At 38.7% G+C, this 26953-nt stretch overlaps 2 protein-coding genes across 3 annotated transcripts in view; both read right to left on the minus strand.

Moving 5' to 3' along the window:
* The window catches only part of sik2b (salt-inducible kinase 2b), a 46052-nt gene extending 30696 nt beyond the window's left edge, over positions 1-15356 (minus strand). For both annotated transcript variants that reach the window (XM_017429010.3, XM_017429011.3), the window contains exons 1-3: positions 15219-15356; positions 11889-12005; positions 6340-6403 (exon numbers count right to left, since the gene is read on the minus strand). In XM_017429010.3, the coding sequence (XP_017284499.1) occupies positions 6340-6403; positions 11889-12005; positions 15219-15356 (319 nt within the window). The remainder of the gene's footprint in view (positions 1-6339; positions 6404-11888; positions 12006-15218) is intronic.
* A 2933-nt stretch (positions 15357-18289) lies between these two features.
* laynb (layilin b) lies at positions 18290-23047 on the minus strand. Its single transcript, XM_017428962.3, has 7 exons — positions 22590-23047; positions 20867-21173; positions 20570-20727; positions 20439-20483; positions 19304-19381; positions 19065-19182; positions 18290-18917 (listed from the first exon to the last, which is right to left on the minus strand). Exons 1-7 carry the CDS (start codon positions 22660-22662, stop codon positions 18599-18601), a joined length of 1098 nt encoding a protein of 365 aa, XP_017284451.1. The 5' UTR covers positions 22663-23047; the 3' UTR covers positions 18290-18598.
* Between the last annotated feature and the right edge of the window lie 3906 nt (positions 23048-26953).

Genomic DNA, 26953 nt, shown 5'->3' on the forward strand with positions numbered 1-26953 from the left:
GTATATTTGGAAATCAAAAGTGATTGTTCAATTTTGTGAGATTGAAGACTGCAATACTAGTCCAGCGCTGCAGCAGCTACCGCTCGGTGTCTCCAAGCTGCTGTTGCTGCAGCTGATGTTGACATATAAATGCCTTACATAACTACATTACATTGCGCAATCAGAGCAGAGGGGTCTGAGGAATCAGGACACAATGGTTTTATAATGTCTAAAGAGGAAGAAAAAAAAATAATCCATGGATTACAGAAAATGAGCTTGACCAATTTTGAATGGTTATTTAATGGAATAGATGCTATAATAGGAAATTGTCAGAACTGATGGTTCTTGAATAAATCTATAGAGATTTGCATATTTTTTCTGTATTTATACCATTTATCTAAATTTGATAAATGCTTCTTCATAAAGTTTGACCACCAGTTTAAACAAAGCAACCCTTGGCACAGTAAGCTGCAGAGCTGTAAAATGTGTACACTGAGTAAAGACTGTGCCCATCTTATCTCTGAACATTTCTACACTCCCTTTGCATTTTTAACCACTCTGCTTCCCCCCCCCACCCCCATTCAGATTTTCTTGAGGCCGCTCCCCAGTTCTCTCTAGGTCACAGGAGCAAGAGCTGCTGCTGCTGCTGAGTCAACATCACAAGTGGAGCACTGGTCCCAAACTCAGAAACGCACAAACAAAATGCACGAGCACACGAAAGACACTGCCTACTGCTTGAGCAATCAGCTCCTCTGTCTGGAAGTAGGTTAAGAGCAAAACTTCTCAGACGGTCTCACAGGTGAGCCTATCAACCTACAAGGTTCATGAACCGAACAGCAACTTCTGCTCATAATTTGTTAAGCGTAAAAGTGTCAGTCTCAGAATTGAAAAACCTTTTAAAGGTGAAATGAAATAAAATATTAAAATAATGAGTTCTCATGTTTTTCTTTTAGTTAAACACCATCATAAAACACTCTAGTGGTGCATTCCTCTGATTTAAAACGTTAATGACTTGTTTTTTGTGTCAAAATCCTGAAGTGGGGGGGACTGTGTGGGCGGAGTTCCCTCCTTAGTTAGTGATGCAGAAGGAGGCGGGGCCAGCTGTGACAGACCGCTGTAGGACACTGAGGAGGTTACAGTCACAGTGTTTATCAGGGGAAATGGAAACAGAGGAAGCAGCAAGTTTTGTTAACAGGAGTACCGGTTTGAAAACATTGATCTGGAGTGATGCTGTCAGGAACTTTCAGAAGGGGAACCCCCAAGCTGTGCAATGACATCACACAGTCTTCAAGGAGTTTCCCATCCAGACAGCTAGGGGTGGTGGTTCTTTAATTGAAGGTTTAGATCTCAGATGGTCCTCTTCAAAACGTTAACTCTACTGTCAGTCACCAGACTTCGGGTTGTCATTTTCACCAGGAGCTAAACTGACTACATCCATCAAACTTTCTTGTCCTTCGGGAAGCTGAAGAATGACTCACAATTTAATGGTTATACAATTAATTGTAACCATTTCACCAACACACTATCCTTATTTGCCATTTACTTCCTTGTTTGCATTCCTCTGTTTGGCAGTGGATACGCCACACTTCTGAGTGATCACGGAAATGCCAACAAGACCCTAGTAATTTTGTTGATCTTTTATTATACATTTTAAATGAGTGTAAATTCTTTTAAATGACAGACAAGCACCATTTATGACTTTTTAAAATTTATGTTAGCTTCAAAATACTTTTCACCTTTAAGACCTTAGGGATCCTCTCAGAAAGGGATTAGCCATACTCTCATGTCAAATCAGGTCTTAATTAGTTAAGTAGCTAAAGGAGTAAAACATGACCTAATTTTCCCAAAAGAAGTTACAGATGACATTTCTTAAATATTTTAAGCAGGAATACTTTATCTCAGAATCAAGAAAAGATTTTAAGTAAAAATACAGTTGTGTCGGTCTAAATATGGAGACATAATAAAATGATTTCATGCAGAGTATCCATTGAGAGTGGGAAGTGTTTTCCTCATAATGTTCAAGAAGTTCAGGGAAAATTCTATATACATCTGTCAGACTTTTACATTTTTAATGTATACTTTTGACCTTTTTCTGCACCGTTTGCTTTAATGTTGTTGACAGTTCAATAAAGTGTTAAAAACGCTTTTTGGCACTGGATTATTTGATGTAATAATAAGGGGTTTTGCTTTGCTCTATTCAAGGCAATGTTATTGTTCATCATCCACGTCTGTTCATTGAAGCAAAACAGAATACGAAGGCATCTGCAACACAAACATGTAATCTGTCATTACTGGGGTTGTAGGTTAGCCAGGAGCTGGGTCCATAACACCATCATTTTCAAAGGTTGTGTTTAGGCTATCCACACAAAAAAAATGCAACAGGAAACGCAAAGGCCGTTTCCATGTGGATGTACGGCTGATAAAAAAATAAATAAATAAACTGTGTATTCACAAAACTGTAGTCCTATTTGGACTGGGTCTCAGGGTTGCTATGGCATGGACCTGTAGTCTGTTAGAAAATACATCCTTTATGTATTTGTATTGTTCACCTGTAGCACTTTTAATGATATTATTGTATATATAGCCTTCCCTTTAGGTGTAAAAATAAAATAATTTATAATCAATCCATCTTTGTGCCTACCAAATGGAGATTTTGTTTTTATAACTAAATATTGTACTTTCTTCCAATCACTTTCCCATCCATGCCATGTTTTTGCAAATGTAGCTGTAAACCAGAACAGTCCACTTCAACTCAAGACTCTGCTAATCTTCATTAAGAACGTTTGCTCTAAAAACGGATTTGCCAGTCAAGCAATCCTCCATGCAGTTCCTTCTCAAATCTTTCCTGCACTTCCAGACCTTGGTCTCCAACATTCCTGTTCCTTCCAGACAAGGTAAAAAAATGAAGCACAAACCACCAGAAAACACTTTGCTAACTTTATATGGCCTTCTCCTTTTTGTGGGCAGGAACTGCTTCAGTGGAAAAGAAGCGATTTAAATTAAACGCTCGGACGCTGTTTAAGGCAGCTAATGACTGCAGACTGTCGGAGCAAGGTTTAAAGTGTCAGGATCGCTCTCAAATCTGCATGACCTGCCCTTTCCTTTGAACAGTTAATTAAATTCATTTCAGGAACTCGTTTAGTTCAAAAAATTCTGTCTGCCTTTATAACAAGCAATAGCCTGAGGCTGCTTGCCTCAAAATCCTTAATAATCTTCATTTTGCAGAGGATTCTTGTTACCCAACTGTTCAGTTCTATCCTTTAGGACTTTTAGCATTGCAACAAATGATCGTCTCTTTTTCACAGAACATATTTTGAGGAGTACAACAAAGATTTGCACTAAGCTCTTTTCTTTCTTTCATTTTTTTGTGCACAAGTCTTTCCTAATTCGTTCCTAAATCATTCCTAGTTTCTTTATATTTTGTTTCCAATAAACTAAACTGTTTTGTAATCTTTTAAAAATGGACCTGATCAATACTTCTCCAGACTATCTGAAGGTCTTTCAAAGTATTTTTTTTTTAACTCTAGCAGCTTTTTCACTCTTTTTTATTTGACTACCTGACCATATTTAGAAGAATGTTTTTGTTTCAGACACTTAAATTCTGACTATTCAAGCCCAATAAGGCTTTTATAAACTCCAGAAATAAACCAGCGTTGTGTTGACATGTAACAGACAATTTAGCAAGGGACCCATTTTCAATTGTGTTCTTGTCTAATCAATAAAAATAAAAAAGCAGGATTTGACATACATAAAATAGTACTTTAACACCAACCAAGCAATTCCCAAAGATTTATTAGCTAAAATCTTAGCACATGGTAGTTCAACTAAGGGATGATTTACCTCTCCAGTCCTGCGTCAGGTCTTTGCTGGATTTTTTTCCCCCCATTTCTTATTTTCTGCAGATAGTTTTTAGGCCTGCCACTTCTTATTTTTGTTTAATTTGACTGCAGTTTTTTTGGCACACAATGTACAATATCTTGTAACTGTCATTTTATTTAATTACAAAGAATCTCAAAATTTATGACATTCCCTTTTGCCCCAAATGATAGCAATTGCATTTATTCCATCAAAACTAATGTAAAACAATCTATGCACACCGAAAGAAATCCAACCATTTCAGACTTCACTTTGAAACCAAGCAGGCGTGCTCCTCACCGACTGCTGCAGAAGAGAATGCATAAACCTAATTTTAGCTTCACCTCACAGGTTGCCTGTGTGTTTCAGAATTGAGGTTCAGATTCTACTTATCACATTTTTAAAAGACACATTTGGGACTAGACCCTGAATATATATATATATATATATATATATATATATCAGTGGAAGTCTAACCACACATGAACCTGGGCGAAGCCTGGTGGGTCAGTATTGGAGATTCCAGGATTAGGATTGAAGATATTGAAGTGGCCGTGCTTTGTCTGTCAGAGCTCTATCACTAACGATCTGACAGAGACGCACGATATCTCTGTACACATTTGAACCCCGTTTGAAAACGGCTTTTTAAAATGAGCTCCTAATAAACTAGTTTTTAGATTTTCCTGCTGAAGTTTGTTGTCATTTTATCAGATTTTATCTTTGTTTGCCTGACTACGTATTAATATTTATCATTTAAGTACATTTATACTGTATTTGTTAAAACCACATAGCCAATATATCTTCATCAACATCTTTAAAAAACAACAACGCAGCCTGCCTTGATCTAAACATTTAGAAAAAAACAGCAAAAAAGAGAAGGAAAAAATGGACATTTTTATGAGCTGATGTGGAATGAGCTGGACTGAAGATTGGATTCTGTACTCATCGCAGATAAATAGTGCCTGTTAGATAAACCTCATAACAGTGCAATGGGAAACCAAGAGAAATTTTATCTTCAAGTACTATTCTTGCTGTGTTCGGACTTGTTTGTCTTTGCTTGCACTGATGTTTTGTTTTTTTTTAATCCCCCCCACATTAAAACAGTGCATCTCAGCTGACATTTCTACTGTGCGGAGAACAGCCCTATTAGGAACTTAAACCACTTCAGCATAGCAAATATGAGCCTATTTCCTTACAGAACAATTTTGTGTGTATGAATCCTGCTTGGAAAACATTATCTTTACAAAAAGAACCATTTTTTTAAAAGTCTGTTCCCATAGTCTTTCTGCTGTAATTTGTTTACCTCACCAAGCTTTGGCTCAAAACAAATGTGCCAAAACTGCCACATTTGGTCTTTGTTGTTAGCAAAGATATTAATGCCAATATGACAAGTCAGTGGAAGTTTTGTTGTAGCATCTATATAATCTCAAAATTGTAATGGTTTCTTGGAATTTTATAACATTAATTTCCAGAATGATGATGATAGCAATCTTTCCACAATGACTTCTGAAATTTAGGTGTGGCAAGACTGCAAGTAATTGTATTTATTTATTTATTTATTTATTTTGCTTAAACTCTTCTGTAAGACAAAAGTTTTATACAGCTGTAAATAATATCCATAGACTTATTGACCAACATATTTATAATTGCCAAAGATTGGAATATTTTACACCTGTCTGCCCTATCTCCTCAGATTGTGAGTATCTGTACGCTTTGCTTATCCTCTGTGACTTTAAAATCATTAAATGATCATACATTTTGGCATTAGTGATGAACAGTTTTCACTTCTAAAGTTTTGATTTGGAATACAAGATTACTTGAGAAAGCTTTAGAGCTTCTCACCCTCCTCTGTCACATGTTTCACTCGTGTCATATGATGCAAAGCTGTTTGTAAAGTGCAAACAAAGATAAACTGAACAAAAACAAACAAGCGCATACTTTTAAACTTCTAACCGGGGACAATAATTTCACAAACAATATTCAAATGTAATGTAACTGCCATTTTAATTGGAAGAAATTACATTGGTACTTGGCAGCGGAAAGAAAGTAATCTTGATACCGTGTGCAATTATGAATGTTCGGGCCGTAAATCTGTTCCATGCAGGTGATTCGGCAGCACCTTTGGTAATAAATTAACTTTTTTCTCTTTGAGGTTGCCTCTCTGTGGCCTCGACAGGCTATCAGTGATGTCATTTTATTTGAAAAGACAATGTCAGCACATTCAGAAAAATGCTAGTAGCACATGACGAAGGTTACATCAGGACATTGTTCGCACATTTCCACTAATCATATGACCTTTGAGACTGGGGCTGGGACACCTGTGGGAGGAAAGCAAACTCAAAGGACTCGGATACTTCCTTGATTGTCAAAAACCATTCTGATGCAGAAGAGCAATGTTTTGGATTGGCTGATAAATAAAGAACGTGAATGGCCGAGGTTGGGCAACATTGCTAATTATTTAGGAAAGGACTGATCTCGTACTGAAAAAAAAAAAAGAAGACTCACCGAAAATCTCGCCATTCTTGGCATACTCCGTGACTAAGTACAGCATGTTCTTCGTCTCCATCACCTGAAAAAGGGAGAGGATGAAGGAACGAGGGGGCGATGGGGGGGTGAGGAAAAGAGGGGATAAGTGAATACACACAGAAAGACCACATTTCAGTAGAACTATCAAAACAAAACAAAACAAAAAAACAGACTGCTGCAGCAAGAGAAAATAAGAACAAGCGAAAAACGCTACACAATCAACCACGGGGGCTCACACTGTGATTAAACTGCAGCGTGTGCCATCCGCAAAAAAATCCCAAACAAACAAAAAGCATGAATGGCACAGGGTCTAAATACGGCATCCATGTAAAAGAATGGAGGTGGACGGTTGGTGTTGCTGAGTGTATCTGTATAGTACTTAAAACCTTTCAGTCCTGACACGGTGCTGTGTTGTGTAGGAGGAGGAGAACCGATTTAGCAGCAGAAACACTCAGGAGATGAGAATTATATGCGGAGGGGCGAATCAGATGGAGAGGCAGAGGATGAATCAGACGCAGCGAGCCAGACATTCACACTAGAAAATCCCACGCTCTTTTGTTTGTGATCAATTTTCCATCTGTTAAACTGACCAATTCACGGATTTGGGAAATGAAAGAGGTGACTCTGGGTTGTGCAAAAAAAAAAAAAAAAAAAGCATTTAGTCTTCCTTTGACAACACAAACTGATTGATTACTTAAGCCTATGTAGGGGTACTCAGTTGTGAGCCAGCGGAGAACTACTCTGGAAGATGAAGCTTTCTCAGAGACATTTGAACTTATCACAGCAGGAAAAAACAAAAAGGTGCAACTTAGCATGGCTCCGTTTTATTATGGCATGCCAGTATAACAGCACGAACAGTAGTGGTACTCTGACGCACAGACACACATTTATTTATTGAAGTGCTTACTTACATGTGCATTGAATAAAAGGTTTAATATAAAAGAGGTTCACTTCATTGCTGATCACTACATCTTCTGTTTCTTTTCTGACAAAATGTAAATAACGCTTGAAATGTTGCGTGTTGTTAGTCTGTTATCTTACTTAACTATTTATAAAACTCTTGTGAGGCAGCAATGTTGGAGTTCACATTTTTTATATCTTCTAATCCCAACTGAAAACCAGCATTTGTTCTTTTAACATGTGCTTTGTTTATTTATTTAGGACACACAAAGGTTTACACAAATATGAAGACATTTTGACCTTTACTCCAGTTTTTGACACAGTCCACTCACAACAAACGTTGAAGGACAAACATTTTTTTTTTTTTACCCTAAACATTTTGATAAATTTTGTTTTTGACATTTACAAGAAAGAAAAAAAAAAGTCTGTGACAGAACAATTTACAACAAATTATGTTGGTCTATAGCAAAAGGCTGTCATGAAATAAATTGTAATGCAAAAAAGGATGTCAGAGTTTTAACTCTGATCCTAAAAAAAGTCCAAATTATAATCTATTTTTGGTACTTCTTGATATCTGATCAGCATGACTTTCATGACTTCCTCTTTTTTTCTGCTGCTATAAGCTCGGGCAGCTCCACTTCCTGTGGTTAATCACATGCTTTATGACCGTAAACTGTTTTTACACCAGCAATATAAATAATGTATTTCACTAAAAGTAATTCTTCTAATGAGTTCAACACTGGGTATCGATTGTGAGGCAGAGGATATCGATTTCAGGTCACAGTCAGTCCATTGACGTACTCAAGCGATTCTAGCAACACCGCTGATATTGAAACAAAATTCTCGTTTGAAAATCGGCAGTCAAATGAAATTCTCATTTTGTGCTGGCATTATAATGAAAGTACAGAGAGACAAAGCGCTTTTGTCGCTTGAAAACATTTGTACTTGCAGAACAAGCACCAGCAGCCAAAAGGGAAAGTGGAGAGCAGAACACGCAGGAGAATCCGAGGACTGGGAGATGTGAACCAAAAAAATTAAATAAAATAATAGACTGGGGTCAGAAAAGAGGCCACACAACACAGGGAAAACAAGACAGGCGTCCACAGTTAATTTGTGTCTTTGTGTATCTTCATTAGGTAAGGCTTTCTTCTGGGCCACGGGGTCAACCGCAGTTTATGAGACGTGAAGGGGACTAACTAATTGACCAAAGCTGATTGGATGGATAGGCCTGTTAGAAATAATGATATACTTCAAAATAACCCAACACAAAGCTGCAGCACTGCTCCGTGGCTGTGCAAAGATAATGAACATGTATTTACACTCTCTAAACAAAGCAACAGGACCCGGAGGTTTATATAATACATTTTTTGGTGGTGAGGCTGTTTTGTGACAAACAGCAGCCAGCACAGTAACTGCAGTGGGTAAAACAAGTTTTACTTTCCTCAGCTACCGTTGCAAAATGAAAAACTAAAGCAACTCAGTTTACAAAGCCGTACTTTGAGTTTTGGAAACTCTAATACTGAACAGACGTACATACAACTTCTGTAAAAATGAAGCCCCGGTGGATCGACTGATGGTGCCACAGGACTCGTAACACACATGCAATTACTTCACTGCTCCTGAATGAATCGATCCGTTTCTCTCTTGAAATTATCCCGCAATTAAACTTGTCTTTTAATCAATGAGCTTGCGCAGTGCACAGCCACAAGTTTGTATGCTTTTCTGAATAGGTCAAAAATAAGTGGAAAACTGACGTTAAAGTTGGAAAACAATGTGTTTAGACAGGTGCTAATGATGACATTAGCCAAAAACATGTTATATAATCAATGACAGTGAATCAAAAATCCCAATAGAAGTAAACCAGTAAAAAGGTTTTTAAATGGCTGAAGTCAATTTTTTACAAATCAGAAAAAAACAGCAAACATGAAGAAAACTAAGCAATACTCTCACCAAACAAAGCTTGCATGCAGAACTTTATTTCTAGTAGTGACATTTTGGATAAACCATCCTTCTTCAGAAAAAATGTTTTGCATGAAAGCATTTTTGTAATTTTTTTTACCCATAACTATAACCATTAAAAGGAACAACAAAAAAACAGAAGAAATTTAGACTTATGCTTACAATTGGATGTGATAGTCAATAGTATGAATAGAAAAAGGTTCAAAACAATTTTTACAACGCTTCCAGATTTCTAAATATCACTATTTCCCATGGTAGATGATATTGTTCCTTTAAAAGACTCCAGTGAACCTCCTTTTTAGTCTGCTGGTGCTGTGCCTTAAAATTAAATCCCAATGAAAAGTTGGGATTGTTGCGCAAAGCTTTGCTTAATTGATACAAGGTTGTTGAGTCATACGCAGCAACACTCTGCTTCTCACAAACGCACTCGCCTGCTATTCAAATTGGTTTGCTCAGATCTCGCGGATACCGATTGACAATATTTGTCCTAATTAATTGGTTGACTGATCAATTGGTCGACATCGAATTCTCAAAATGGAAGACAAACAACTCAAGATCATTCGTCCAAACTTGTGAAATATAGATGGACACTGAATATCATGCCTAATGTGTGGAGAGGACAAAATGAACTCAATATGTAGAACAACATATTGGTTGAAAGCACACAAATGGTATGCACAAAGAAAAAAAAAATCAATGCTTTGTTTCCTTAGCTTCCCTTTCTAGTTAGTGATTAGTTCCACTTCGTATTTTTAAAGTCATTGATTTATTATTAACTTAAAATCCTTATTTCTCAGATAGTAATGCTCATAATTTAAAGAGACCATTTTTGTCCAATCAAAAATATATTATTCAATTTTTTTTGTTTTTTCAGCTTCAAAACGTAATACTGCAAGAAACCTTTTGAGCTAGTATTACTTACACAAGTGTCTTTTTTTCCACTCACATTAAAAGTAATACTACAGCATATTAGGTGTGCAAAAATAAAGTAGATTTCTTCTATCAGATTCATTTGGAACCTTTTTGGTTTTGTTGTTGTTTTCAGCTAAATCATTGTGCAAAAAAAAACTAGTGTTCCACCCATGTTTACATAAATACGTTTTTTCCAAGGTCCCACCAACTCAAGGGCGACTGACAAGAGCTAGTAATTCTCATCTCTGAGGGACTATATAAATCTAAGTGTGCAAGGTGACAGTCAGCAAAATGAGCAAGTGTAAAACAGATTCATATATTTATTTCAAAACAGTAAGTCCGACCTGACACTCCAGAAGATGACTTCATTCATATCACCTCTACCCACCAATTCATGCAGTGCACAACACATGCAAAGACACAAACAGTACCAAGAGTCAGTCAGTCATTAACCATGCTCTCATTCCCCCCCCCCCCCCCCAACTATCCAGCAGTAGCAGGTTCTACTGGACAGCATCTGTTTGCTAAAGCATTAGAAAATGACCTGGATCAGTTCTGCACTTTAAACGCTCCGTCTGCTTAAGCAGCTGAACAGAAGATCACCAAGAAGAAATGATAAATTTTGTTCCATAAAGTTGATCTGTGCACACACTCCCCCCCTCACCTAAACAGATGTCACATTCACTCCAACATGCGTTACATATCTCATTCTGACCCCTGATCTCTGTCGACAAACCACGAGCAGGCTTCGCTAAGATAGACTTTGACTCGGCTAGATCAAACTAACAAAATGAAAGATGTCGACATCCGTCAAAGGCCCTGCAGGCTGCGCAGTTTGTGGGACGAGGATAAATAGGAAAAATTTATTATAAATTGTCTAAGAGTAAAACATGTAAAATAAGGTAGCTAAATGAACTTTTAAATAAGATTCAATGCATAAGAATACATTTTCATTTAAATAGTTTTTAGTCAGTGTAACAGTTCAACTTAAAGGGAACACTGAGTTTAAGTCAACGCTGTAGAAAGCTCAAGCTGAGATAAAGTTGAGGAAAAGTGAACTAATTCTTTTGAAAGCAATGCTATACCTACAGCAAAAATTATTAATAAGGTTGGTAAAAAAATGTAAATAGGAAATGGTCTCAGAATAAAGTTCTCAAAAATATTTCCTCCTTCTAGTTATTTTCTAAGAACAATTCTTTTAAAATACAAAAAAACCCAAACATTTTTGTCTGTATTTATTTTATTCTTCTTTTTCTTTAGACTTTTCTTGTGAATCAAACTCTTGCCTCATATCTTGATTTCAGCTAAACTTGCCACATCATCTCAGATAAAAATAGTATTTTTGTTCATTTACGCAAGTGCAGTTTATTGTATAGCCGCAAGTTGCAACGAGTTAGATCTCAAAAATCAAGAAATAATTTAATTTCTAACAAAATCTCTTGATTGGCCTAGCTTGTTGGACTAGAAAGACAGAAAAGCAAAAAGCACTGATTACCAGTGCAGAGGAAAAAAACAAAAACAAGATTAAATCTTTTATCTTAGCAGCAATACACAATGAGAGAATCACAAACATTTCAATTTGAGAGACAATAACTCATAATAGATCAGATAAAAGCAAGAAGACATAATGGAGCAAATAACTGAAGGAGGAAACCAGCAACTCCAAAAATCAATAATTTTGTTCAAATCTTTCACGATAGGTTGACAAACGAAGTGAACCACTGTCGATTAAAAAGGTACCAATGCTAAACGCTCACCTGGTACAGCTTGATGATGTGAGGGTGGTCCAGCATCTTCATGATCTGAACTTCCCTGTAGATTTTCTCCAGGTTAACAGCATCCAGTTGGGTCTTGTCAATAATCTTAATGGCCACCTGCAGAGGAAATAAAACATCAGTAAAAACGGTAAAGATTTGACGATAAGCAACAGATGGATTGTTTATGACAGTGGTGTCCAATCCTGGTCCTTGAGGGCCGCTATCCTGCGTGTTTTAGTCGCTTCTCTGCTTTGACACACCTGATTTGAATAAATATTGATTAAGAGGCTTTTGCAGAACTTGAAGACCCGCTGAAGAGCAGGGAAACAACTAAAACATGCGGGATAGTGGCCCTCGAGGACCAGGATTGGACACCACTGGTTGAAGACCTCATCACATACTCAAACAAACCCTAATGCTGACAGTAACTCAATAAAAATCTTTTTTATCTTTTTGTATATTTAGCTTTTTCTCAGAAATGATTGATTTAAAAACGGCAAAGGCAAGCACAGCCAGAAACAGTCTTCACACGTGAGCCATCATTAGAAGTACAGCACAGGTAAATACCTTCATCACATGTTTACAAAGACACAAACACATGTAAGCTGCACGCCGAGCGTGTAAACATTACAGGCTTTCATTACCGAGGTTTGCTAGGTACGAAGGCAATAATAACACCCCTCTTTCGAACTTTCTCACAAACAAAAATATCATCAGTGCCATCTGACGAGCTCCAAGCATCCGTGAGCCAAAAGGAGAAGTAAACAACAGGAAACCCCAGATCTCTGCAGTTGCACCGCTGTGAGGGGAAGCTAAACAAGCGCAATGAAAGTTTACCAGCGAGCTTTGAGCTGAAATACATTGTCTTTTTTAACTTTTTAATAAACTGCCAACATTTGAGGAGTCACAAAAGTCATTCTAAAAGGTAAAACTTTATTGGCTTGCCTAATCATCAATATCTTGGGCTTTTCCTCAGTTAGTATTTGTTGAAAATTCAAGTCAGGATCCATATTTTAGAAGCTTTATCAGATGACACAAAAGAGAGAGAGAGAAAAAAAAAAAAAATCTGCACAGCAATTTTGAAGCATCACCAGAAGAATGTTCTCCGGATGCTTATCGTAGGGACACTCAATTTATCCTCAATCTTTATGCAGCGATCAACGGCAGATTAACTTTGTTCGTATCACCAAGGAATGTGCAACTGCAGAGGTTGGCAGTGCATTTCCACCTCATGCAACAGCATGTTGCAGCAACAGATGAGCTGATAAATGACCCCCCCCCCCGTGTTTGTTTCATTACCCTGTCCTCTGTCTAACAGCAGAGGTATCACCGAGACAAAGGACAGTCGTCTTTTTTTGTGCGATGACCTTACGTATGCATTTAATCTCACAGTGAATTCTGTCATCTATTTTGAGCTTCTTTTAGTGGTCGACGCTTAACAGTGAGCAGTCGAGGGAGATTTAACAGGTTTAACACTCCATTATTATTTCCCTCGCCACAACACACACACACACACACAGGCATGCAACGTGGGATTAAAACCTTTAAAGAAATCGATTATTTATCATGGCACTTGGCTGCAAATGGACACGTCTGTTGTGTGAAAGTTTAACACTTTTGACATTCAAACGACTGTACTGGACACAATACTAAACAAACACACCTAGATTTATGCTTTAACTCTGCCAGCACACGGCCTTTAAACAGAAAACAAGATGAAGTGAGATTTTAGCTTCTTCGTGAATTAGTAAAAACAGGAAGACAGGAAAAAACTTTGGATAGATATATGGATAAATGTAGGACCTACTGAGATGACTGACAGGCCCACATGAGAATGGACCAGAACTACGCAAGCCCACAAGCTCCAGTATGTACATAATAAGACAAATAGGTCAGTAAAAAAGTAGGTTACACATACAAGTGATACAACTATCTAGGGACATTTGCGCATGTGCACAAGCCAAATCTGCTGTTTCATAGCTTATTAGACTTTATTATTATTATTATTATTAAACCAACGCAACAGGCCTTTGCCTCTCGTGTCGTGGCGTTGTCTCAAAGCAGACGGGTGCAAATAAAAGTTTTTAACCCGTCTCTCAAGTTAACCTTGTCCACTGTAACACGCAGCGTGGTTCCTACTCTACCAAAGCAGTGGTCTGAAAACAGCAGCCTGCGTTTTGAATTAAAAAAGAAAACGTGCACATAGCTGTTGGTATTCTATGGATGGAGATTACCTGGCTAGACAAACACTGTGCCACTTCACAAGGTTTAATAAACAGATTAACAGAATAAGAGTCTTCAGAGAGATTTTCTTGCCTTTGCTATTCATTAAGCCACCCTTGCCTGGGTGACGTCAATCTTTGTTTTTTTTCTATGGTATAATCAGACAAAACAAATTGCACAGTGCAAAGATTAAAGTGTGTAACTTCAGTCTTTATTCCTATGTTCTGATCACCAGCCTTTTCTTTTTTTTGCGAACTGTGAACACTGTTTACAGTAAATTCCCTGTGTCCCTCTGTCATTACAACAGAAAGTCATGGTACTCCATGGTACTGCTCGAGGAGGGCTTGTCTGCAGAGAGATGACTGAAGTAAACGCAAACAAATCCAATCCTTGTTGTGTTCCTGCTGCGTCGCCTGAGAGTGTGGAGTGTTTGTGACATCAAACCCTTTCCAAACTTGTGTGAACACCCCCCCTCCAAAAGCAAGCATCAGGAGATTGCTGTCTGCATGCACGTCTGCACAAGCAGAACGCTTTGCATTTCCAGTTCCAAAGCTGTGTGGCCAGAGGATTTCTGCAGCGCTCTCTGCACTGCTGGGACAAGAAACCTCTAAATCGCATCATTAGTTGGATTACATAATGGGACCACCAACTCCTGCTGCATCCCCTTGATACACAGTCGGTGCAATTTGCATGTTTACACCGGTCGGATTTTTGAGTTGCTCCACTGTGGCAGTGTGAGGGGTCATTATCGAAGTGAGAGCAGGTGTATGATGTCAGCCTGGTGTCAAAGTAAGAGTATGCATGTTTACAGTTTCCCAGCAGCACTGGCGGTCAGACCTTTTACTGGCAGCGGTATTCCTGAGGGGGATGGACGTGCAGACAGTCACTGCTCCTGCACCTGAAGGGTTCAAACACACACCAGCCCCCCTGCTAGAGCAGTCGTGCGGCCAAAGTTTCTATTAGTGTGTGATGTGGACCGCATTTAGCTATCCCCTGTGAATGTCTGGGGTGTCAACTAGTGCATAAAAGTTATATAACTCAGCAGAACAGTAGCCCAAGTTAGCTTTCGGGGGCTAACAAGTTCACGCACACAGACGGAACACTCACCTCGGTCTTGGTTATGCGGTGTCTGGCCAGCTTCACGACAGCGAAATTGCCCTTTCCCAAGGTGCGCTCGATGTCGTAGAAGCCCACTCGGACCGGACCCCGGAGCAGCGGTTTTTGGACACTGTCAGCCATGACCATGCTGTTCTAAACGGGACTGTTTCTGAAAGAGTTCAGACACATACACGGGAAGAAGGGAAGGAGGAGGAGGAGGAGGACGAGGGGGGACTCACACGGGCAGCTAGAGATAAAGACGAAAGGAAAACAAACCGCCCGCCGCCGCCACCGCCGCTACCGCCGCTCGAAGCGTGTCCATTAAAACAGACAAAGTTGGTTTCTGTGTCGCCCCGCCAGCCTAAACGCCAATGTGGCGACACTCTCCCCCAGTGCGGCAGGCCATTTGCTGAGCCACGGGGCCGTCACACCACGTTCTCCGGTACAATAGAGCTATAATATTTCAGCTCGAGGTGCCTCTATCAGCTACAGAGCGCACGAGTTGACTTGCAAAGAGGCATCATGTTCTCTGGTTGACGTGTATTGACGTCAAAGCCATAGGGGTATTTGTACAGGGGGCGGAGCCACGGAGCGGCTCCACACTTCAGTGCCAATTGGTTGCCAGGACAACCAGACCCACCTCTTACGTCAACCGGTAAAATTGCTATTCTGAAATCTGTTTGCTCGCCTGCCCTTCTTGATTGCACGCATAGGTAACTTTGAAGTTTCGCCCTGCAGGTGTTTAACAAGCATTCGTCGGCTTCTAGCTTTAAAAAAGATAAAAAATGCAACAAAAAAAGGGGGCTAAAATGCGACTTCTGCTTGCACGGAGAAAGTGCTCTACAAAAAAGAATGAATGGAAAATAAATAAATTAATAAATCCACGCAAAATATAATGTTTGAACGCCGCACATTCTATTAGCCGCGTTTAACTTAAGATTAATGATGCAACAACAACAACAACAACAAAATGCAAATAAAAGCCTTAAAAGCCTATCCCTAATATAACATCTGGAACATTATATGAAAGCAGACATTTTATCAGGAAAAAAAAGACCTATCTGTCGCCTGTATGACAGCACCATCTGTTGGCAAAAGATGAAAACTGACACATGGGCCACACATTTCCCCCTCCTAGAGCTCCTCTTTGTACTTAAGTGTTACCAATTTCAGTAATTACACTCACACACATGTGAGGTCTCACACGCATCCAAAATTATAGTTGTACAAGTACAAATGCTTTTATTATCAAATAAGGAATGCAACCGCAACATCTTGTAACCAAACCCTTGAAAATGACTTTCATGCTCGAACCCCAGCCTGTGCTCACACACCCAGCGATGGTTCTCCTCATGCTGTGCTGTGACAGTCTTTAAAAAGGAGAACAGAATGGACTGCGAAGCAGGCACAGCAGAGCACAGCTCCGAAGGCCTCTGCTGTCACGCACAGACTTCCTGAATGTAAGAGTTCCAGATGTGCTTTTGGCATTTCCTGTCTAACTTTCTCCAAGAACACATTCAGCCTCTCCTTACTGGGGTTGCTACATCTTTCCAAATCACTAACAAAAACAGGCCCCGCAGCGCATACTCAGAAAAAAAAAAAAAAAAGCAAGAGTTTATAAGAGGCATACACATTCACTTTAAAACTAAATAATTCAATCACGTGTTCTAAATTAAAGGCTTAGCATTCCTTGAAGGAATGCATGTCGCATATAGCTTTCAGAGTATAAGTTGAGGGTGAGTCTCAGCTACTACCACAACAAATTTTACTTCAACATCTGACTGAGTAATAGCCACATTTCTGTTTGTTATGATTGCTTTGTTGTGGCCGTCTTTAATTGAATTGACTCCAAAAGTTCATCTGTTGTAAATGTACACTCAGTTCTGAGAGTTTCATTAAAATCTGTCCACTGGTTCATGAGATATTGTGCTGACAGACAGACAAATACACACACACAAGCAAACACATCACTGCCTTTCCCCTTCGGTGTCAGGCGATAACTGGTCACAATTAAAGTCTCTCGACTGTCTGTTTGGTTTGGGGGACTTAAGCTTTTCTCACAATCATATAAAGTCAGCAAAAAACCCCACAGCACTGGGGTCCTCTTTAGTCAGCAGGCCTCTGTCATCGGTGCATCCGACTGGACTGCCCTGTTCTGTGACATCAGGGTCCAAACAGGAAGGCTTACACAGGAATGACAGCTTTAGATACAAGGCTGAAATAGTCCCCAAACGGGACCACTCCATCACACCAAAAAGCCAAAACGGGATCTATTCAAGGATCCTAACTTTAAACCTTTTGTACATGTGTCACAGTAAATCTGGTGACATTTTCTGGAAATGACTGAGTAGCTTCATTCTGGATTGTTCACAAATGAGCAACTTTGACTAAGTCCTCAAATTTACAAAGTTATGAGTTTAAACTGCCATGCTACGATAAATAGTACACTTTATCTGAGCTTATTTCTGTCTCTTAATGCCAATATATTTTGAATTGATGTGAAACAAACAAAGAAACAAAGAACAAAACAGATATGATGGTTCAAACTGAACAAAATGTTAAAATTGATTCAATCAAAAAATGAGAAAATATCCAAATAGTGAAGCTGTATATTTAACAGGTTTGTTAATCTTAGACCTTGTGCAGGGTTAACATGGGCATTATGAGTTTAAAAAGGATTTTCATCTCATCTCATAACTGTTTAATTAAATATACTTATACTATGAGATGGTTGCATTGTTTCCAAAGTGACATCTGCACTTTTGAGCCAAGTTTTTTTTTTAACAGCAATCAGCTGGACTTTCTTGAAATTAGTTGACTGTCTTTGGGTTCTCCATAGAACAGCTCGTTGACCACTTTACTTAACCACATATCTACTTAATGCTAAACAAAACTCCCAATGAAACCTTACACTCTTTCTTTCCAAACTGAGGTTGCTCAAAGAGCTGTGCATCTATTACAGGTAAAACATTAATTGTTTGTAACTTTTTAAGCAGAATCCCCACTTCAAAAAAATCGGAACTATTCCTTTGATATGCTGTTTCCTGAAACTCTGAATAATATTAGCATGGATGTGAATATTTGTTTTGAATAATATTAGCATTTATTTAAATGATTTGACATGGCTGATTATTTTCAACACATACATATGAATTCATAGCTGGAAAAAGATGCAAGATGTTTTGGATGCAGAACCTGAGAGACACACAGGTGATAGATAACCAGTCCACATAAGACCACCAACACAGCCGTGTGTTCAGTGATCTCGTACCACACAGATAACCAACAGCACATGTAGCACGCTAGGGCTATAGAAAAGTAAGTGTTCCTCTTTATTTGAGTCGTTTTTGTTCGCAGTAGTTGAGGACCTCATATAGAAATCAACAGTATTATCCATAGATCTCGTTTTCCACCCATCCGGTCTGACCGCGGCAGCGCCGACTCTGACCTCTGCAGGTCTCATAGATGTCATTGGTCACAAAGCCGCTCTCCTTGTCAGAACATGTCACATTCTCATAATCGCCACACTGGAAGTCATGTGAAGGATCGCAGGAGTATTTTGGCACGATCTCTGCTGGCGTTCTGCAGTCCAGAGGCAGCTTGGTAACGTCGCTAAAAGCGTATGGTCCCTGCACGGGGCAAGGTGCGGCCGCTGCTGACATCCACTGCTTTGATCTGCTGGAGTAGCTTTCTGTTTCTTTCTTCCTCCTAAATAGGAAACGAGGAGATTAAATTCTCTATTGGTCACATGAACTGGGAAGACAAACTCCTCTCAAATACTTGGAGAAAGGTGAGCACAAGTTGGCTAGACCTCTGTAATCCATGCAATATTATCTTCCACCTTTCTGTTGTTACCTTTTTGCGTGTTGTTTGTAGCAGAAGAAGCCAAAAGCTGCAAACAGCAGCAGCAGCAGGACAGGAATAGTGGCATAGAGGATGTAGGACACATAGAGCGTGTTTTCTGACAAAGATACTGCAAAGAAAAGCAGATAATTTAGCTTAAAACATGGATATAAAGAGCACACTATTCTGTTGTATTTTGGTAATAAAAAAATCTAAAAGCAAACAAAAAAAAGATGAGTTTCTTTCTTTACCTGATGACTCGGGAAGTCCTATTTCTATTTTATTACCGCTTTCTGTTGTCGACAATATGCTTGGCCTCAGAGATGGAACTACAGAAACACAATTTAAAGATCATGAGCTAAACGTCACAATAAAAATTATGAAACAAAAGAGCAATTATGCTGATTCTTAACAAAACAAAATTGAGATTAAACTTTTTCTTTGTTTGAAGCAGAACTTTTTAATTTAATCAGTTTAATTTACTTGTTAAAATTGACTGATTCAATAATCAAATATCATGCAACTGCAAATTTAACAAATTTAAAATTTCATTTAATTTCAGAACAAATGTTGAAATGGGGTTCTGTGGAAAAGATATGAACAAATAATATCGCACAGGTTGTAGATAGCGATTCGAAAGACTTCAGTTTAAAGACAAAAAAGAGCTTAATTTTTAAGGAACAGACAAGCTAACGGCCAATACCAGAGTGGAGTGGTGCCAATCTCAAAACATTTCATAGCAGTTTATCCAGAAACCTTTATATCCCCTTCAATTTCACATTACACAGCTTCTTACATACAATTCAATGGTTATTTGCATGCATTAATAAATTCAGCCTGGGGAACCTCTGGCAGGAATATTGCAATATTTCTGACAAAATAACCTTGTAATTTGCAACTGATGGCAGTATAATGGATTATAAAGCAGTGCTCTCATAAACCACCATGAAATTTTGAGATTGGACTTGTTCTGAAATGACTGCAATCCATTTTGTGCTTGGCCACGCATGGACTAGCCATTAGCTTGTCAGAACAATCAAAACTATCCTCTCTTCTTCAAACTTAGGCCACTGAAAGACTTATGTACAACAGCTTTTTGAACACAATATCAGTTTATACCTGTTCCACAGAATTCCCACTTCAAAAGATCTGAATTATGCCTTGAAGTGAAACAATACACCACATGCAGTTCATGCAACCCATGATGTGTGGATGACACAAAGTAAACAACTCGAAGCTACAGTACGTCCATTTTTACCACTAGAAGTCTTCATTTAAACCAGAAGAAAATTAAAGATCCACAAGTTGCAATGTGGAGACTGTATTGTTCAACAGTTACTTGCTGTTTCTATCCCAGAGCAGCATTATATGTACACTGTGTTATACCTGGTTTGCCTGTTATCCTCTCGCCTGTAAATACAGGCAGTTTTTCTGTAAAATATGCAAAAAAAGAGTAAATTAACAAGTTTCACGAGTACCAAATGTTTCCCAGCAGTGCACGTACGGCGTCCGCTCACCTTCCCGATATTTGCAGACAAAGTTGTTTTTGGAGCTGCAGTTGTCATCGTTCCACCGGAAGAGGAAATGGCCGTCTTCATCACGCGGCGCAGAGGGCTGGTGGTACAAAACCACACACATGCCAGTACCACATGATGGCTCATCCCAGTGCCAGTTCCTACAGCAAATAAGAGGCACAAGTTTAGAGTCACAGCAGGTTCAAATGGGATAATGCGCAGCCTAAATGCAACCATTTGCTTTGTAGTTTTATGTAATTTCCCGTGCGAGCATTATGCCATTGTTGTGTTTTACAGAACCTGTACTTGGCCTTGCTTCCATCCAGCCAATAGTACTGAGAGGGGCAGCCCGGACCAGTGTTCCCTGCCCTGTGATGCTGAGGGCTGCGGCGGAGCCCGATCCAGAAGTCCCCGTCGCCGACCTTCAGCTCTTGTATGAACCTCTCCATGAGCCGCTGCTCACTCTCTGTCTCAATGCTGAGCAGCTCACCGCCATCCGACCTGCAGGACTGCCTCGCATCGTCAAAGGTCAGCCTCCGCCTGCTGTCCTGGAAGTAGAAGGCCTTGTAGCACGGGCGCTCTGTTCCACGTCGACAGATTCTCTCCCCTGGACACCAAAGTGAGCATCAAGGAGATGAGAAGATAACAAACACAACGTTATTCTTTTTCTCTGCCAAGATCTTCTTGTGACGGCCATATGGCTGGAAAATTGACAAAACAACAAACAATATTTCAGCGAGAAACACATATATTACTGAAATCAAAGCAGAAAGCATCTTGAAAAGATTATGGGGTTCTGTAGAAAGGTTGTCAACAACTATTATCACAGTTGCTGTAAATAGCTCTTTGTGCTGCCTTGGTTTTCAGGAATAAACTTTAATTCTGAGAGGACTGACAAACTAATGATTAATCTGAGCGAGGGCTAAAACCTAAGTAGACCAGTGCCACCCTGAAACAACGCAAATATCAAAAACTTTATAAGAGTTCATCCATCCATCTATCCATTTTCTTTACCTGCTTTTGTTGCACAGAGTGCCTGATAATGGTTCAAGCAAACCCAATTTTAAAATCCTTTACACCGCCACGAACGCTGTAATACACAGTAATTCTGTCAGAAATGTTATATGCTGTTCGTCCTGGAAGTGTTCCAGGCTGCACCAGAAGTGCTACCGCTAGCTGCTGCTGCTGCTGCTGCTCGTAGCATCAAAGACTATGTAAGTACCTGTGTAGCTGACTGCAAATTTTGTGTAAACTCTGTTTTCTCACACTGAGGTTGTTCCAAACAGGTAAGGTATTAACTGTTCACATACAATCCACAGAACCAGGCTCCAAAAATAAATAAATAAATAAAATATCTGAACTATTGCTTTAAAAAGTTTAAAAACTTATTTTGCTACATCTGTGTTTCCTCCAGTTGTAGTAAACTGCAGCGCTCAGCTAAATCCACTGTTTAGGTTCATTTTAGGATGATTATGGAAACACTGATTGTCTACAGGCACTTTCTTTCTTTCTTTTTTTTTTTTTTAAAGAAAAGTGGATCCCACTTCTTAGTGGGACACGTAAAAGGAAGAAAAGTTCACTTCAGGGCAGGATCCAAAATATGACCAATTTCAGACTCTTACGCAACAACAGTGAGCAAAATGACCCACTGATGTGTTGATTATTCCCAATCCTGGTGGAGCAATAGTTACATAAGCGCGTGAAGGCTATTATTGCTGTTAATAACAGATCGTAGGAAGCTGTTCTTACGGCGTGTTATTCCTGTAACAGACCTGTTAAATTACAGTACTTTCTGCTTTCAGATCAGCGTCGTGTGCGTAAATCTTCTATTAAACTGGATTAAACGGCTCGCTTTAGACAGAAGAATTGCCAAAAAGTCTCTTTTGGTGTTTCTTTTAAAGCTTCCTTAATAAAACCAAACGAGTCTCATGTTTTTAAAAATAAAATTAAAGGTATGGTATTCGTTAAAAAGCGTAAAAAGGAGAGAGTTTTCTTCTGTTTTAACCCGAGGAGAAACGCTTACCATGGGTTTTTGACGCGGATCCCTGGTGGAACAACACGGTGATGAGGGAGCCAAAGAGCTTCATAAAATCCATCTCTACATGTTCGTCCGAGGTGCTGGAAAAGTGCGAAGCAGGGGGAAGGAAATGAACTTTTTAAAGACTTTAATGCTCAAACTCTGGCTGATGGCAGAGGGAACACAGTCACAGTCTGTTCCATATATAAAAAAAAGAAAAAAAAGAGTGGGTCGGCTGCAGAAGGCGTGTATATGGCGCCTGTTTGAGGGAGGAAAAAAAACAACACGAGTTAATCCAAGATTTTTAGGCAAAACAACTTGAAACATCTGACTTTTGTATTTCTATGCCGAACCAACGAGATCTTCCGAGCTAAGAACTGTTGCAGAAATGACCTAAAATCCCATTTTGCACACTGTAATGTCATTAAAAACTGAATGGTCCTTTGTCCGTCCGCTGTCATGCGCGCCGTGTTAAAGCAAGCCATGTGCCTTCCCTGCTTTTTCTTTAAAGTGGAGTTCTGTGGAGAAGTTGTGAACATTCATTATCTTACCTGCTGCAGATAGCTCTTTGAACAGCCTCTCCTGTTTGGAGAAACAAGGTTTAATTCTGAACGGAATAACAAACCAAAGCACACACAGGCGTCTTTCAACCCACTGGCAACATTAAGCTCGTCGGCCATCTCCATCAGCCTCTGCAAAGACAAATAGGAAATCAAATATCAACCATTTTGCATGCAAATCCCAATTTTTTTTAAAATCAGTTTTTATCTTGAAAGCAAGCTCTATGGTGCGTGTGCCAACTAACATGTAAAAAAGAGAACGCTTTTAACAAGATATGGACTTTTAAGCGTTTACTCACTGACTTCAGTGGCAAAGCAGTTTTTTTGGTCTGAGAAGAACAGAAAATTGTTCACAAAGATTCCAAATGAATTAAAAAAAGTAACTAGGCCACAAAAAAGATAATCATGTGAACATCCCAGTCAAGACTAGTTTTGTGATTAACCAGCCAAAAAGTAAGCTGTACTCGGATTTGGGAATTTATCGAAGAATGTTTGGTGAACTTAAATAAATATGTGATTCCCAGAGAAAAAAAGAAACGAGGAGAGGAGAACTTTCTGCACACGGAAGGCAACAAATCCAGACACAAATTCAAATACATTCAACTCGATTTATTTATGCAGCGCCATGTCACAACAAAAGTCGTCTGAGGGCTCTGTACAGAAACGTTCACATACATTATAAAGCCAATCAGTAAAAGTTATCTATCTAAGAAAGCCAGCAGGTTGTGTTGAATCTTCACTTCATTGCAGACTTCCATCCTGAGCAGCACACTGGTGAAAATGGAAAGAAATGACTTCCTTTTTAACAGGAAGAAACCTCCAGCAGAACCAGAACCAGAACCAGGCTCAGGACAAGCAACCATCTGGGGTTTGAGGGGACAGGAAACAGACAAAGACAAACACAGAATGACTCGTCCAGGTATAAAAACTGACACTGGCGGAAAGGTGTATTAAATAACATTACACATGAGCTGCTATAAAATCTTTGAAACTGGAGTCCTTATTGGCTGAAGATGAAGGTGAAAGGGTGATATTGTTTTTGTTTTTGTCTGTGTGTGTCTGTTTGTGCATATGTGTTTGTTTTTAGCTTTAGCAATATATTTCAATAACCAGTGGACAGATTTTAAACTCTTTTCTATTTTAAACTCTCAGAGAGTAATTACTGGGCGTATATCTACAACTGACTAACTCTGGAGTCAACCCAATTGAAGATGGCCGACATACATATTATACTAAGACAAAATTTGGCTCGTAAATTTTTCAAACATATTTAAAATTCCAGCGACTCATGCAAAGAAATTGGAAACACCACAAACCTTTTGAGGCACGATAGAAAGTACCTCAAAAAGGCTGTTTTGTAATTTGAGACACTACTAAAGATTATTTTTTCCAAACTGAGACCTTTTAAAGCACTATCTACAATAGGTAAGATATTAATGGTTTATGATAAATACACGGAACCCAAATTCAATAGATAATATTATTTTAAGAGATGTCAGGGGCACAGGACAAAGTGAAAAAAGAAGAAACATTAACTTTAGAAACCTAAATTTGTGTAAAATGTCCTTTTTTGTTTGAAAAAAAATCAAATGTAACACAGCAGATTTGAAAGTTTTTGACCACGCATTAGAGGTTCCCGATGAGACACACGACTGTAAGAAGATTTTCACAGAAACGTCTGTTTGGTTTTACAAATGCTAAGGCCGCACTTTAAAACCACCTCGACTGCCACAGTCATGGACGTGGCGTGAAACACGGGACAGAAAAATAAATAGGAGCAAGTCTGAAAAGAGAGGGATATCCAGTGAACAGGAAAACGACCGGGCGGAGGAAGAGGACGGTTTTTTTAACAGCCACACTTCCTGTTCATTGCTTTGGATCTGTTTCCAGGCATTCTGCCTTCATTTCCAGTGTATAAACGGCAGAGGTGGGAGTGATGGTGTAATCGCAGCAGAGTGTGCAGAACAAGACCCATTAGTTGCTAGATTGCATGCCTCTTTTATCATTTAAAGCTAGTAAAGTTTGCTTAGTTTTTAATCTTGTCCTGGCAAATACTTGTGTGGAACATATTACATATTAGAAACACTTTTATCCTTTACTTACACCTTCATCACGTTAAGTCAACAATGTCGATATACTAAGCTAATTCCTCTGTTGTTAATAAAGTTTGTCGCCGTGCTAAGCTGCGAGGTAGCTGCCATTGCTTGGTTTCCTGTACACACAAGTCTGTTAGACCCAGAGCTCGAGGAGATTGTTTGAATTTGTCCAGCAGATGACACCAAAGTACTTGTGAAACGAAGCTGAGCAGAGTCTTCCCTCCCCCCACAAAAAAATAATCCAGCATCCTGCAGCGACACTGTTTAAAAAAAACATCATGTAAACTGTGAGAAAATAAAACAAATCAAATGCTTAGGGATAGAAAATGATTACCGCTGATCAACTGCATTGATTAGCTGGACAAACAAGTGTTACTACAAACTTTATAAAAGCATCTTTGCATATTAAAAAAAACAGTTTCTGATTTTAACAAGAGAAATTGCAAAACGTCCATGAAACCACTTCTTAAAGGCCTCAGTTATGTTACATTTTACAACAATACAGTCAGAAAAAGGTTGAAAAAGTGTTTTTTTTTAAGGAAGGTTGCCTTTCATATGCAAAACCCAGCATGACAGCAAAGCTTAGATCCAAAACAAGACCAGATATAACATATTTGGATCATATTTCGTCTCACAACATGTTCGATGAACTGATAAGTTTGTTTACCAGATGTGCTTACAGAGTATAGTTTCATCTCCTCACAAGCTTCCCAGCATATCCAGTTTCTGTCTAAAGAGGTGTTTTCCATAAAACTCGTGCCACTTGAAGGCAAAAAGGAATAAAAGAGGATAGTGTTTGCTTCCTTTTTTCTGTCCAATATTTTTGAAACTAAACACAGATTGCTGGAGGACAGGTTGAAATATTACAAATAAAGTCCAAATTTCAAGAGTAAAGATAAAATATTTTTTTTGATAATAAAAGAAAAATAAGGCAATGTTAAAATTATAACCAAAATCCCAACATCTGACTTTATTCTTAGTAAAATAACTTCAAACTAGAAATTCTTTATCTTTGTTTGCTCAGTCAGCTGGATAGATAGTTGGTTGTTTTTTCCGCCATTATCTTGGTTGTTTTGTTGATCTAACTTTAGCCTTCTTCCTGTAGATAATCACTACCCATGAAAAGTAATTTACGGGCTGTCTTATGTTATCCTCTAAATTATTGTATTCGTACATCTTATGCCATTCGTCATCTCATTTACTACCACAGAAAACTGAATTTATTGTCAGTGTCCTGCATAACAATGTTCGTCAGGGCCTGCTTTCATTATCACCCGCTGCTTTGTCTGTCACTGAGTGTGTACACATTTGTCTGTCTGTTAGCAAAAAACCTCATAAACCACTGGATGGACTTTAATGAAATTTTCATTAAGCAATTAATGGATGTGCATCTAAAACGGATTATATTTAAGAGCAAACCCAATTCAAGATGGCCCCCCCAAATCTAATTGACTGTAGCTTACACAAACATGAGTATAACTTAGTAGATTTAGCAGATATTAAGCTAAAATTTGTTGTGGTAGAAGCTGAGAGTCATCCCCAACACATAATCTGAGCAGTAACTGAGACAGTAGGAGTTTTTTTTTGTTTTAACCTTTGTAAGTAAAATGATAGGTGATATGATTATAATTGATGTTTTCAAAAATGTTTTTATAGATGCAGTGCATCTGGTGAATCAGTAATTTCTTACCTCATACTTAAAAGATTATTTTTA

Source organism: Kryptolebias marmoratus, linkage group LG2 (assembly GCF_001649575.2).
Source record: "Kryptolebias marmoratus isolate JLee-2015 linkage group LG2, ASM164957v2, whole genome shotgun sequence".
In the NCBI taxonomy this organism is placed as follows: Eukaryota; Metazoa; Chordata; class Actinopteri; order Cyprinodontiformes; family Rivulidae; genus Kryptolebias; species Kryptolebias marmoratus.

What these genes read in the sequence shown, in the direction of transcription:
- laynb (XM_017428962.3), bottom strand. Translation starts at nt 22,662, where the DNA reads ATGGATTTTATGAAGCTCTTTGGCTCCCTCATCACCGTGTTGTTCCAC. An exon ending in AGGACTTCCCGAGTCATCAG is followed by an intron (nt 19,183 to 19,303) that starts GTAAAGAAAGAA and finishes TTTTCTTTGCAG; the next exon opens with TATCTTTGTCAGAAAACACG. An exon ending in TACAAACAACACGCAAAAAG is followed by an intron (nt 18,918 to 19,064) that starts GTAACAACAGAA and finishes TTTCCTATTTAG; the next exon opens with GAGGAAGAAAGAAACAGAAA.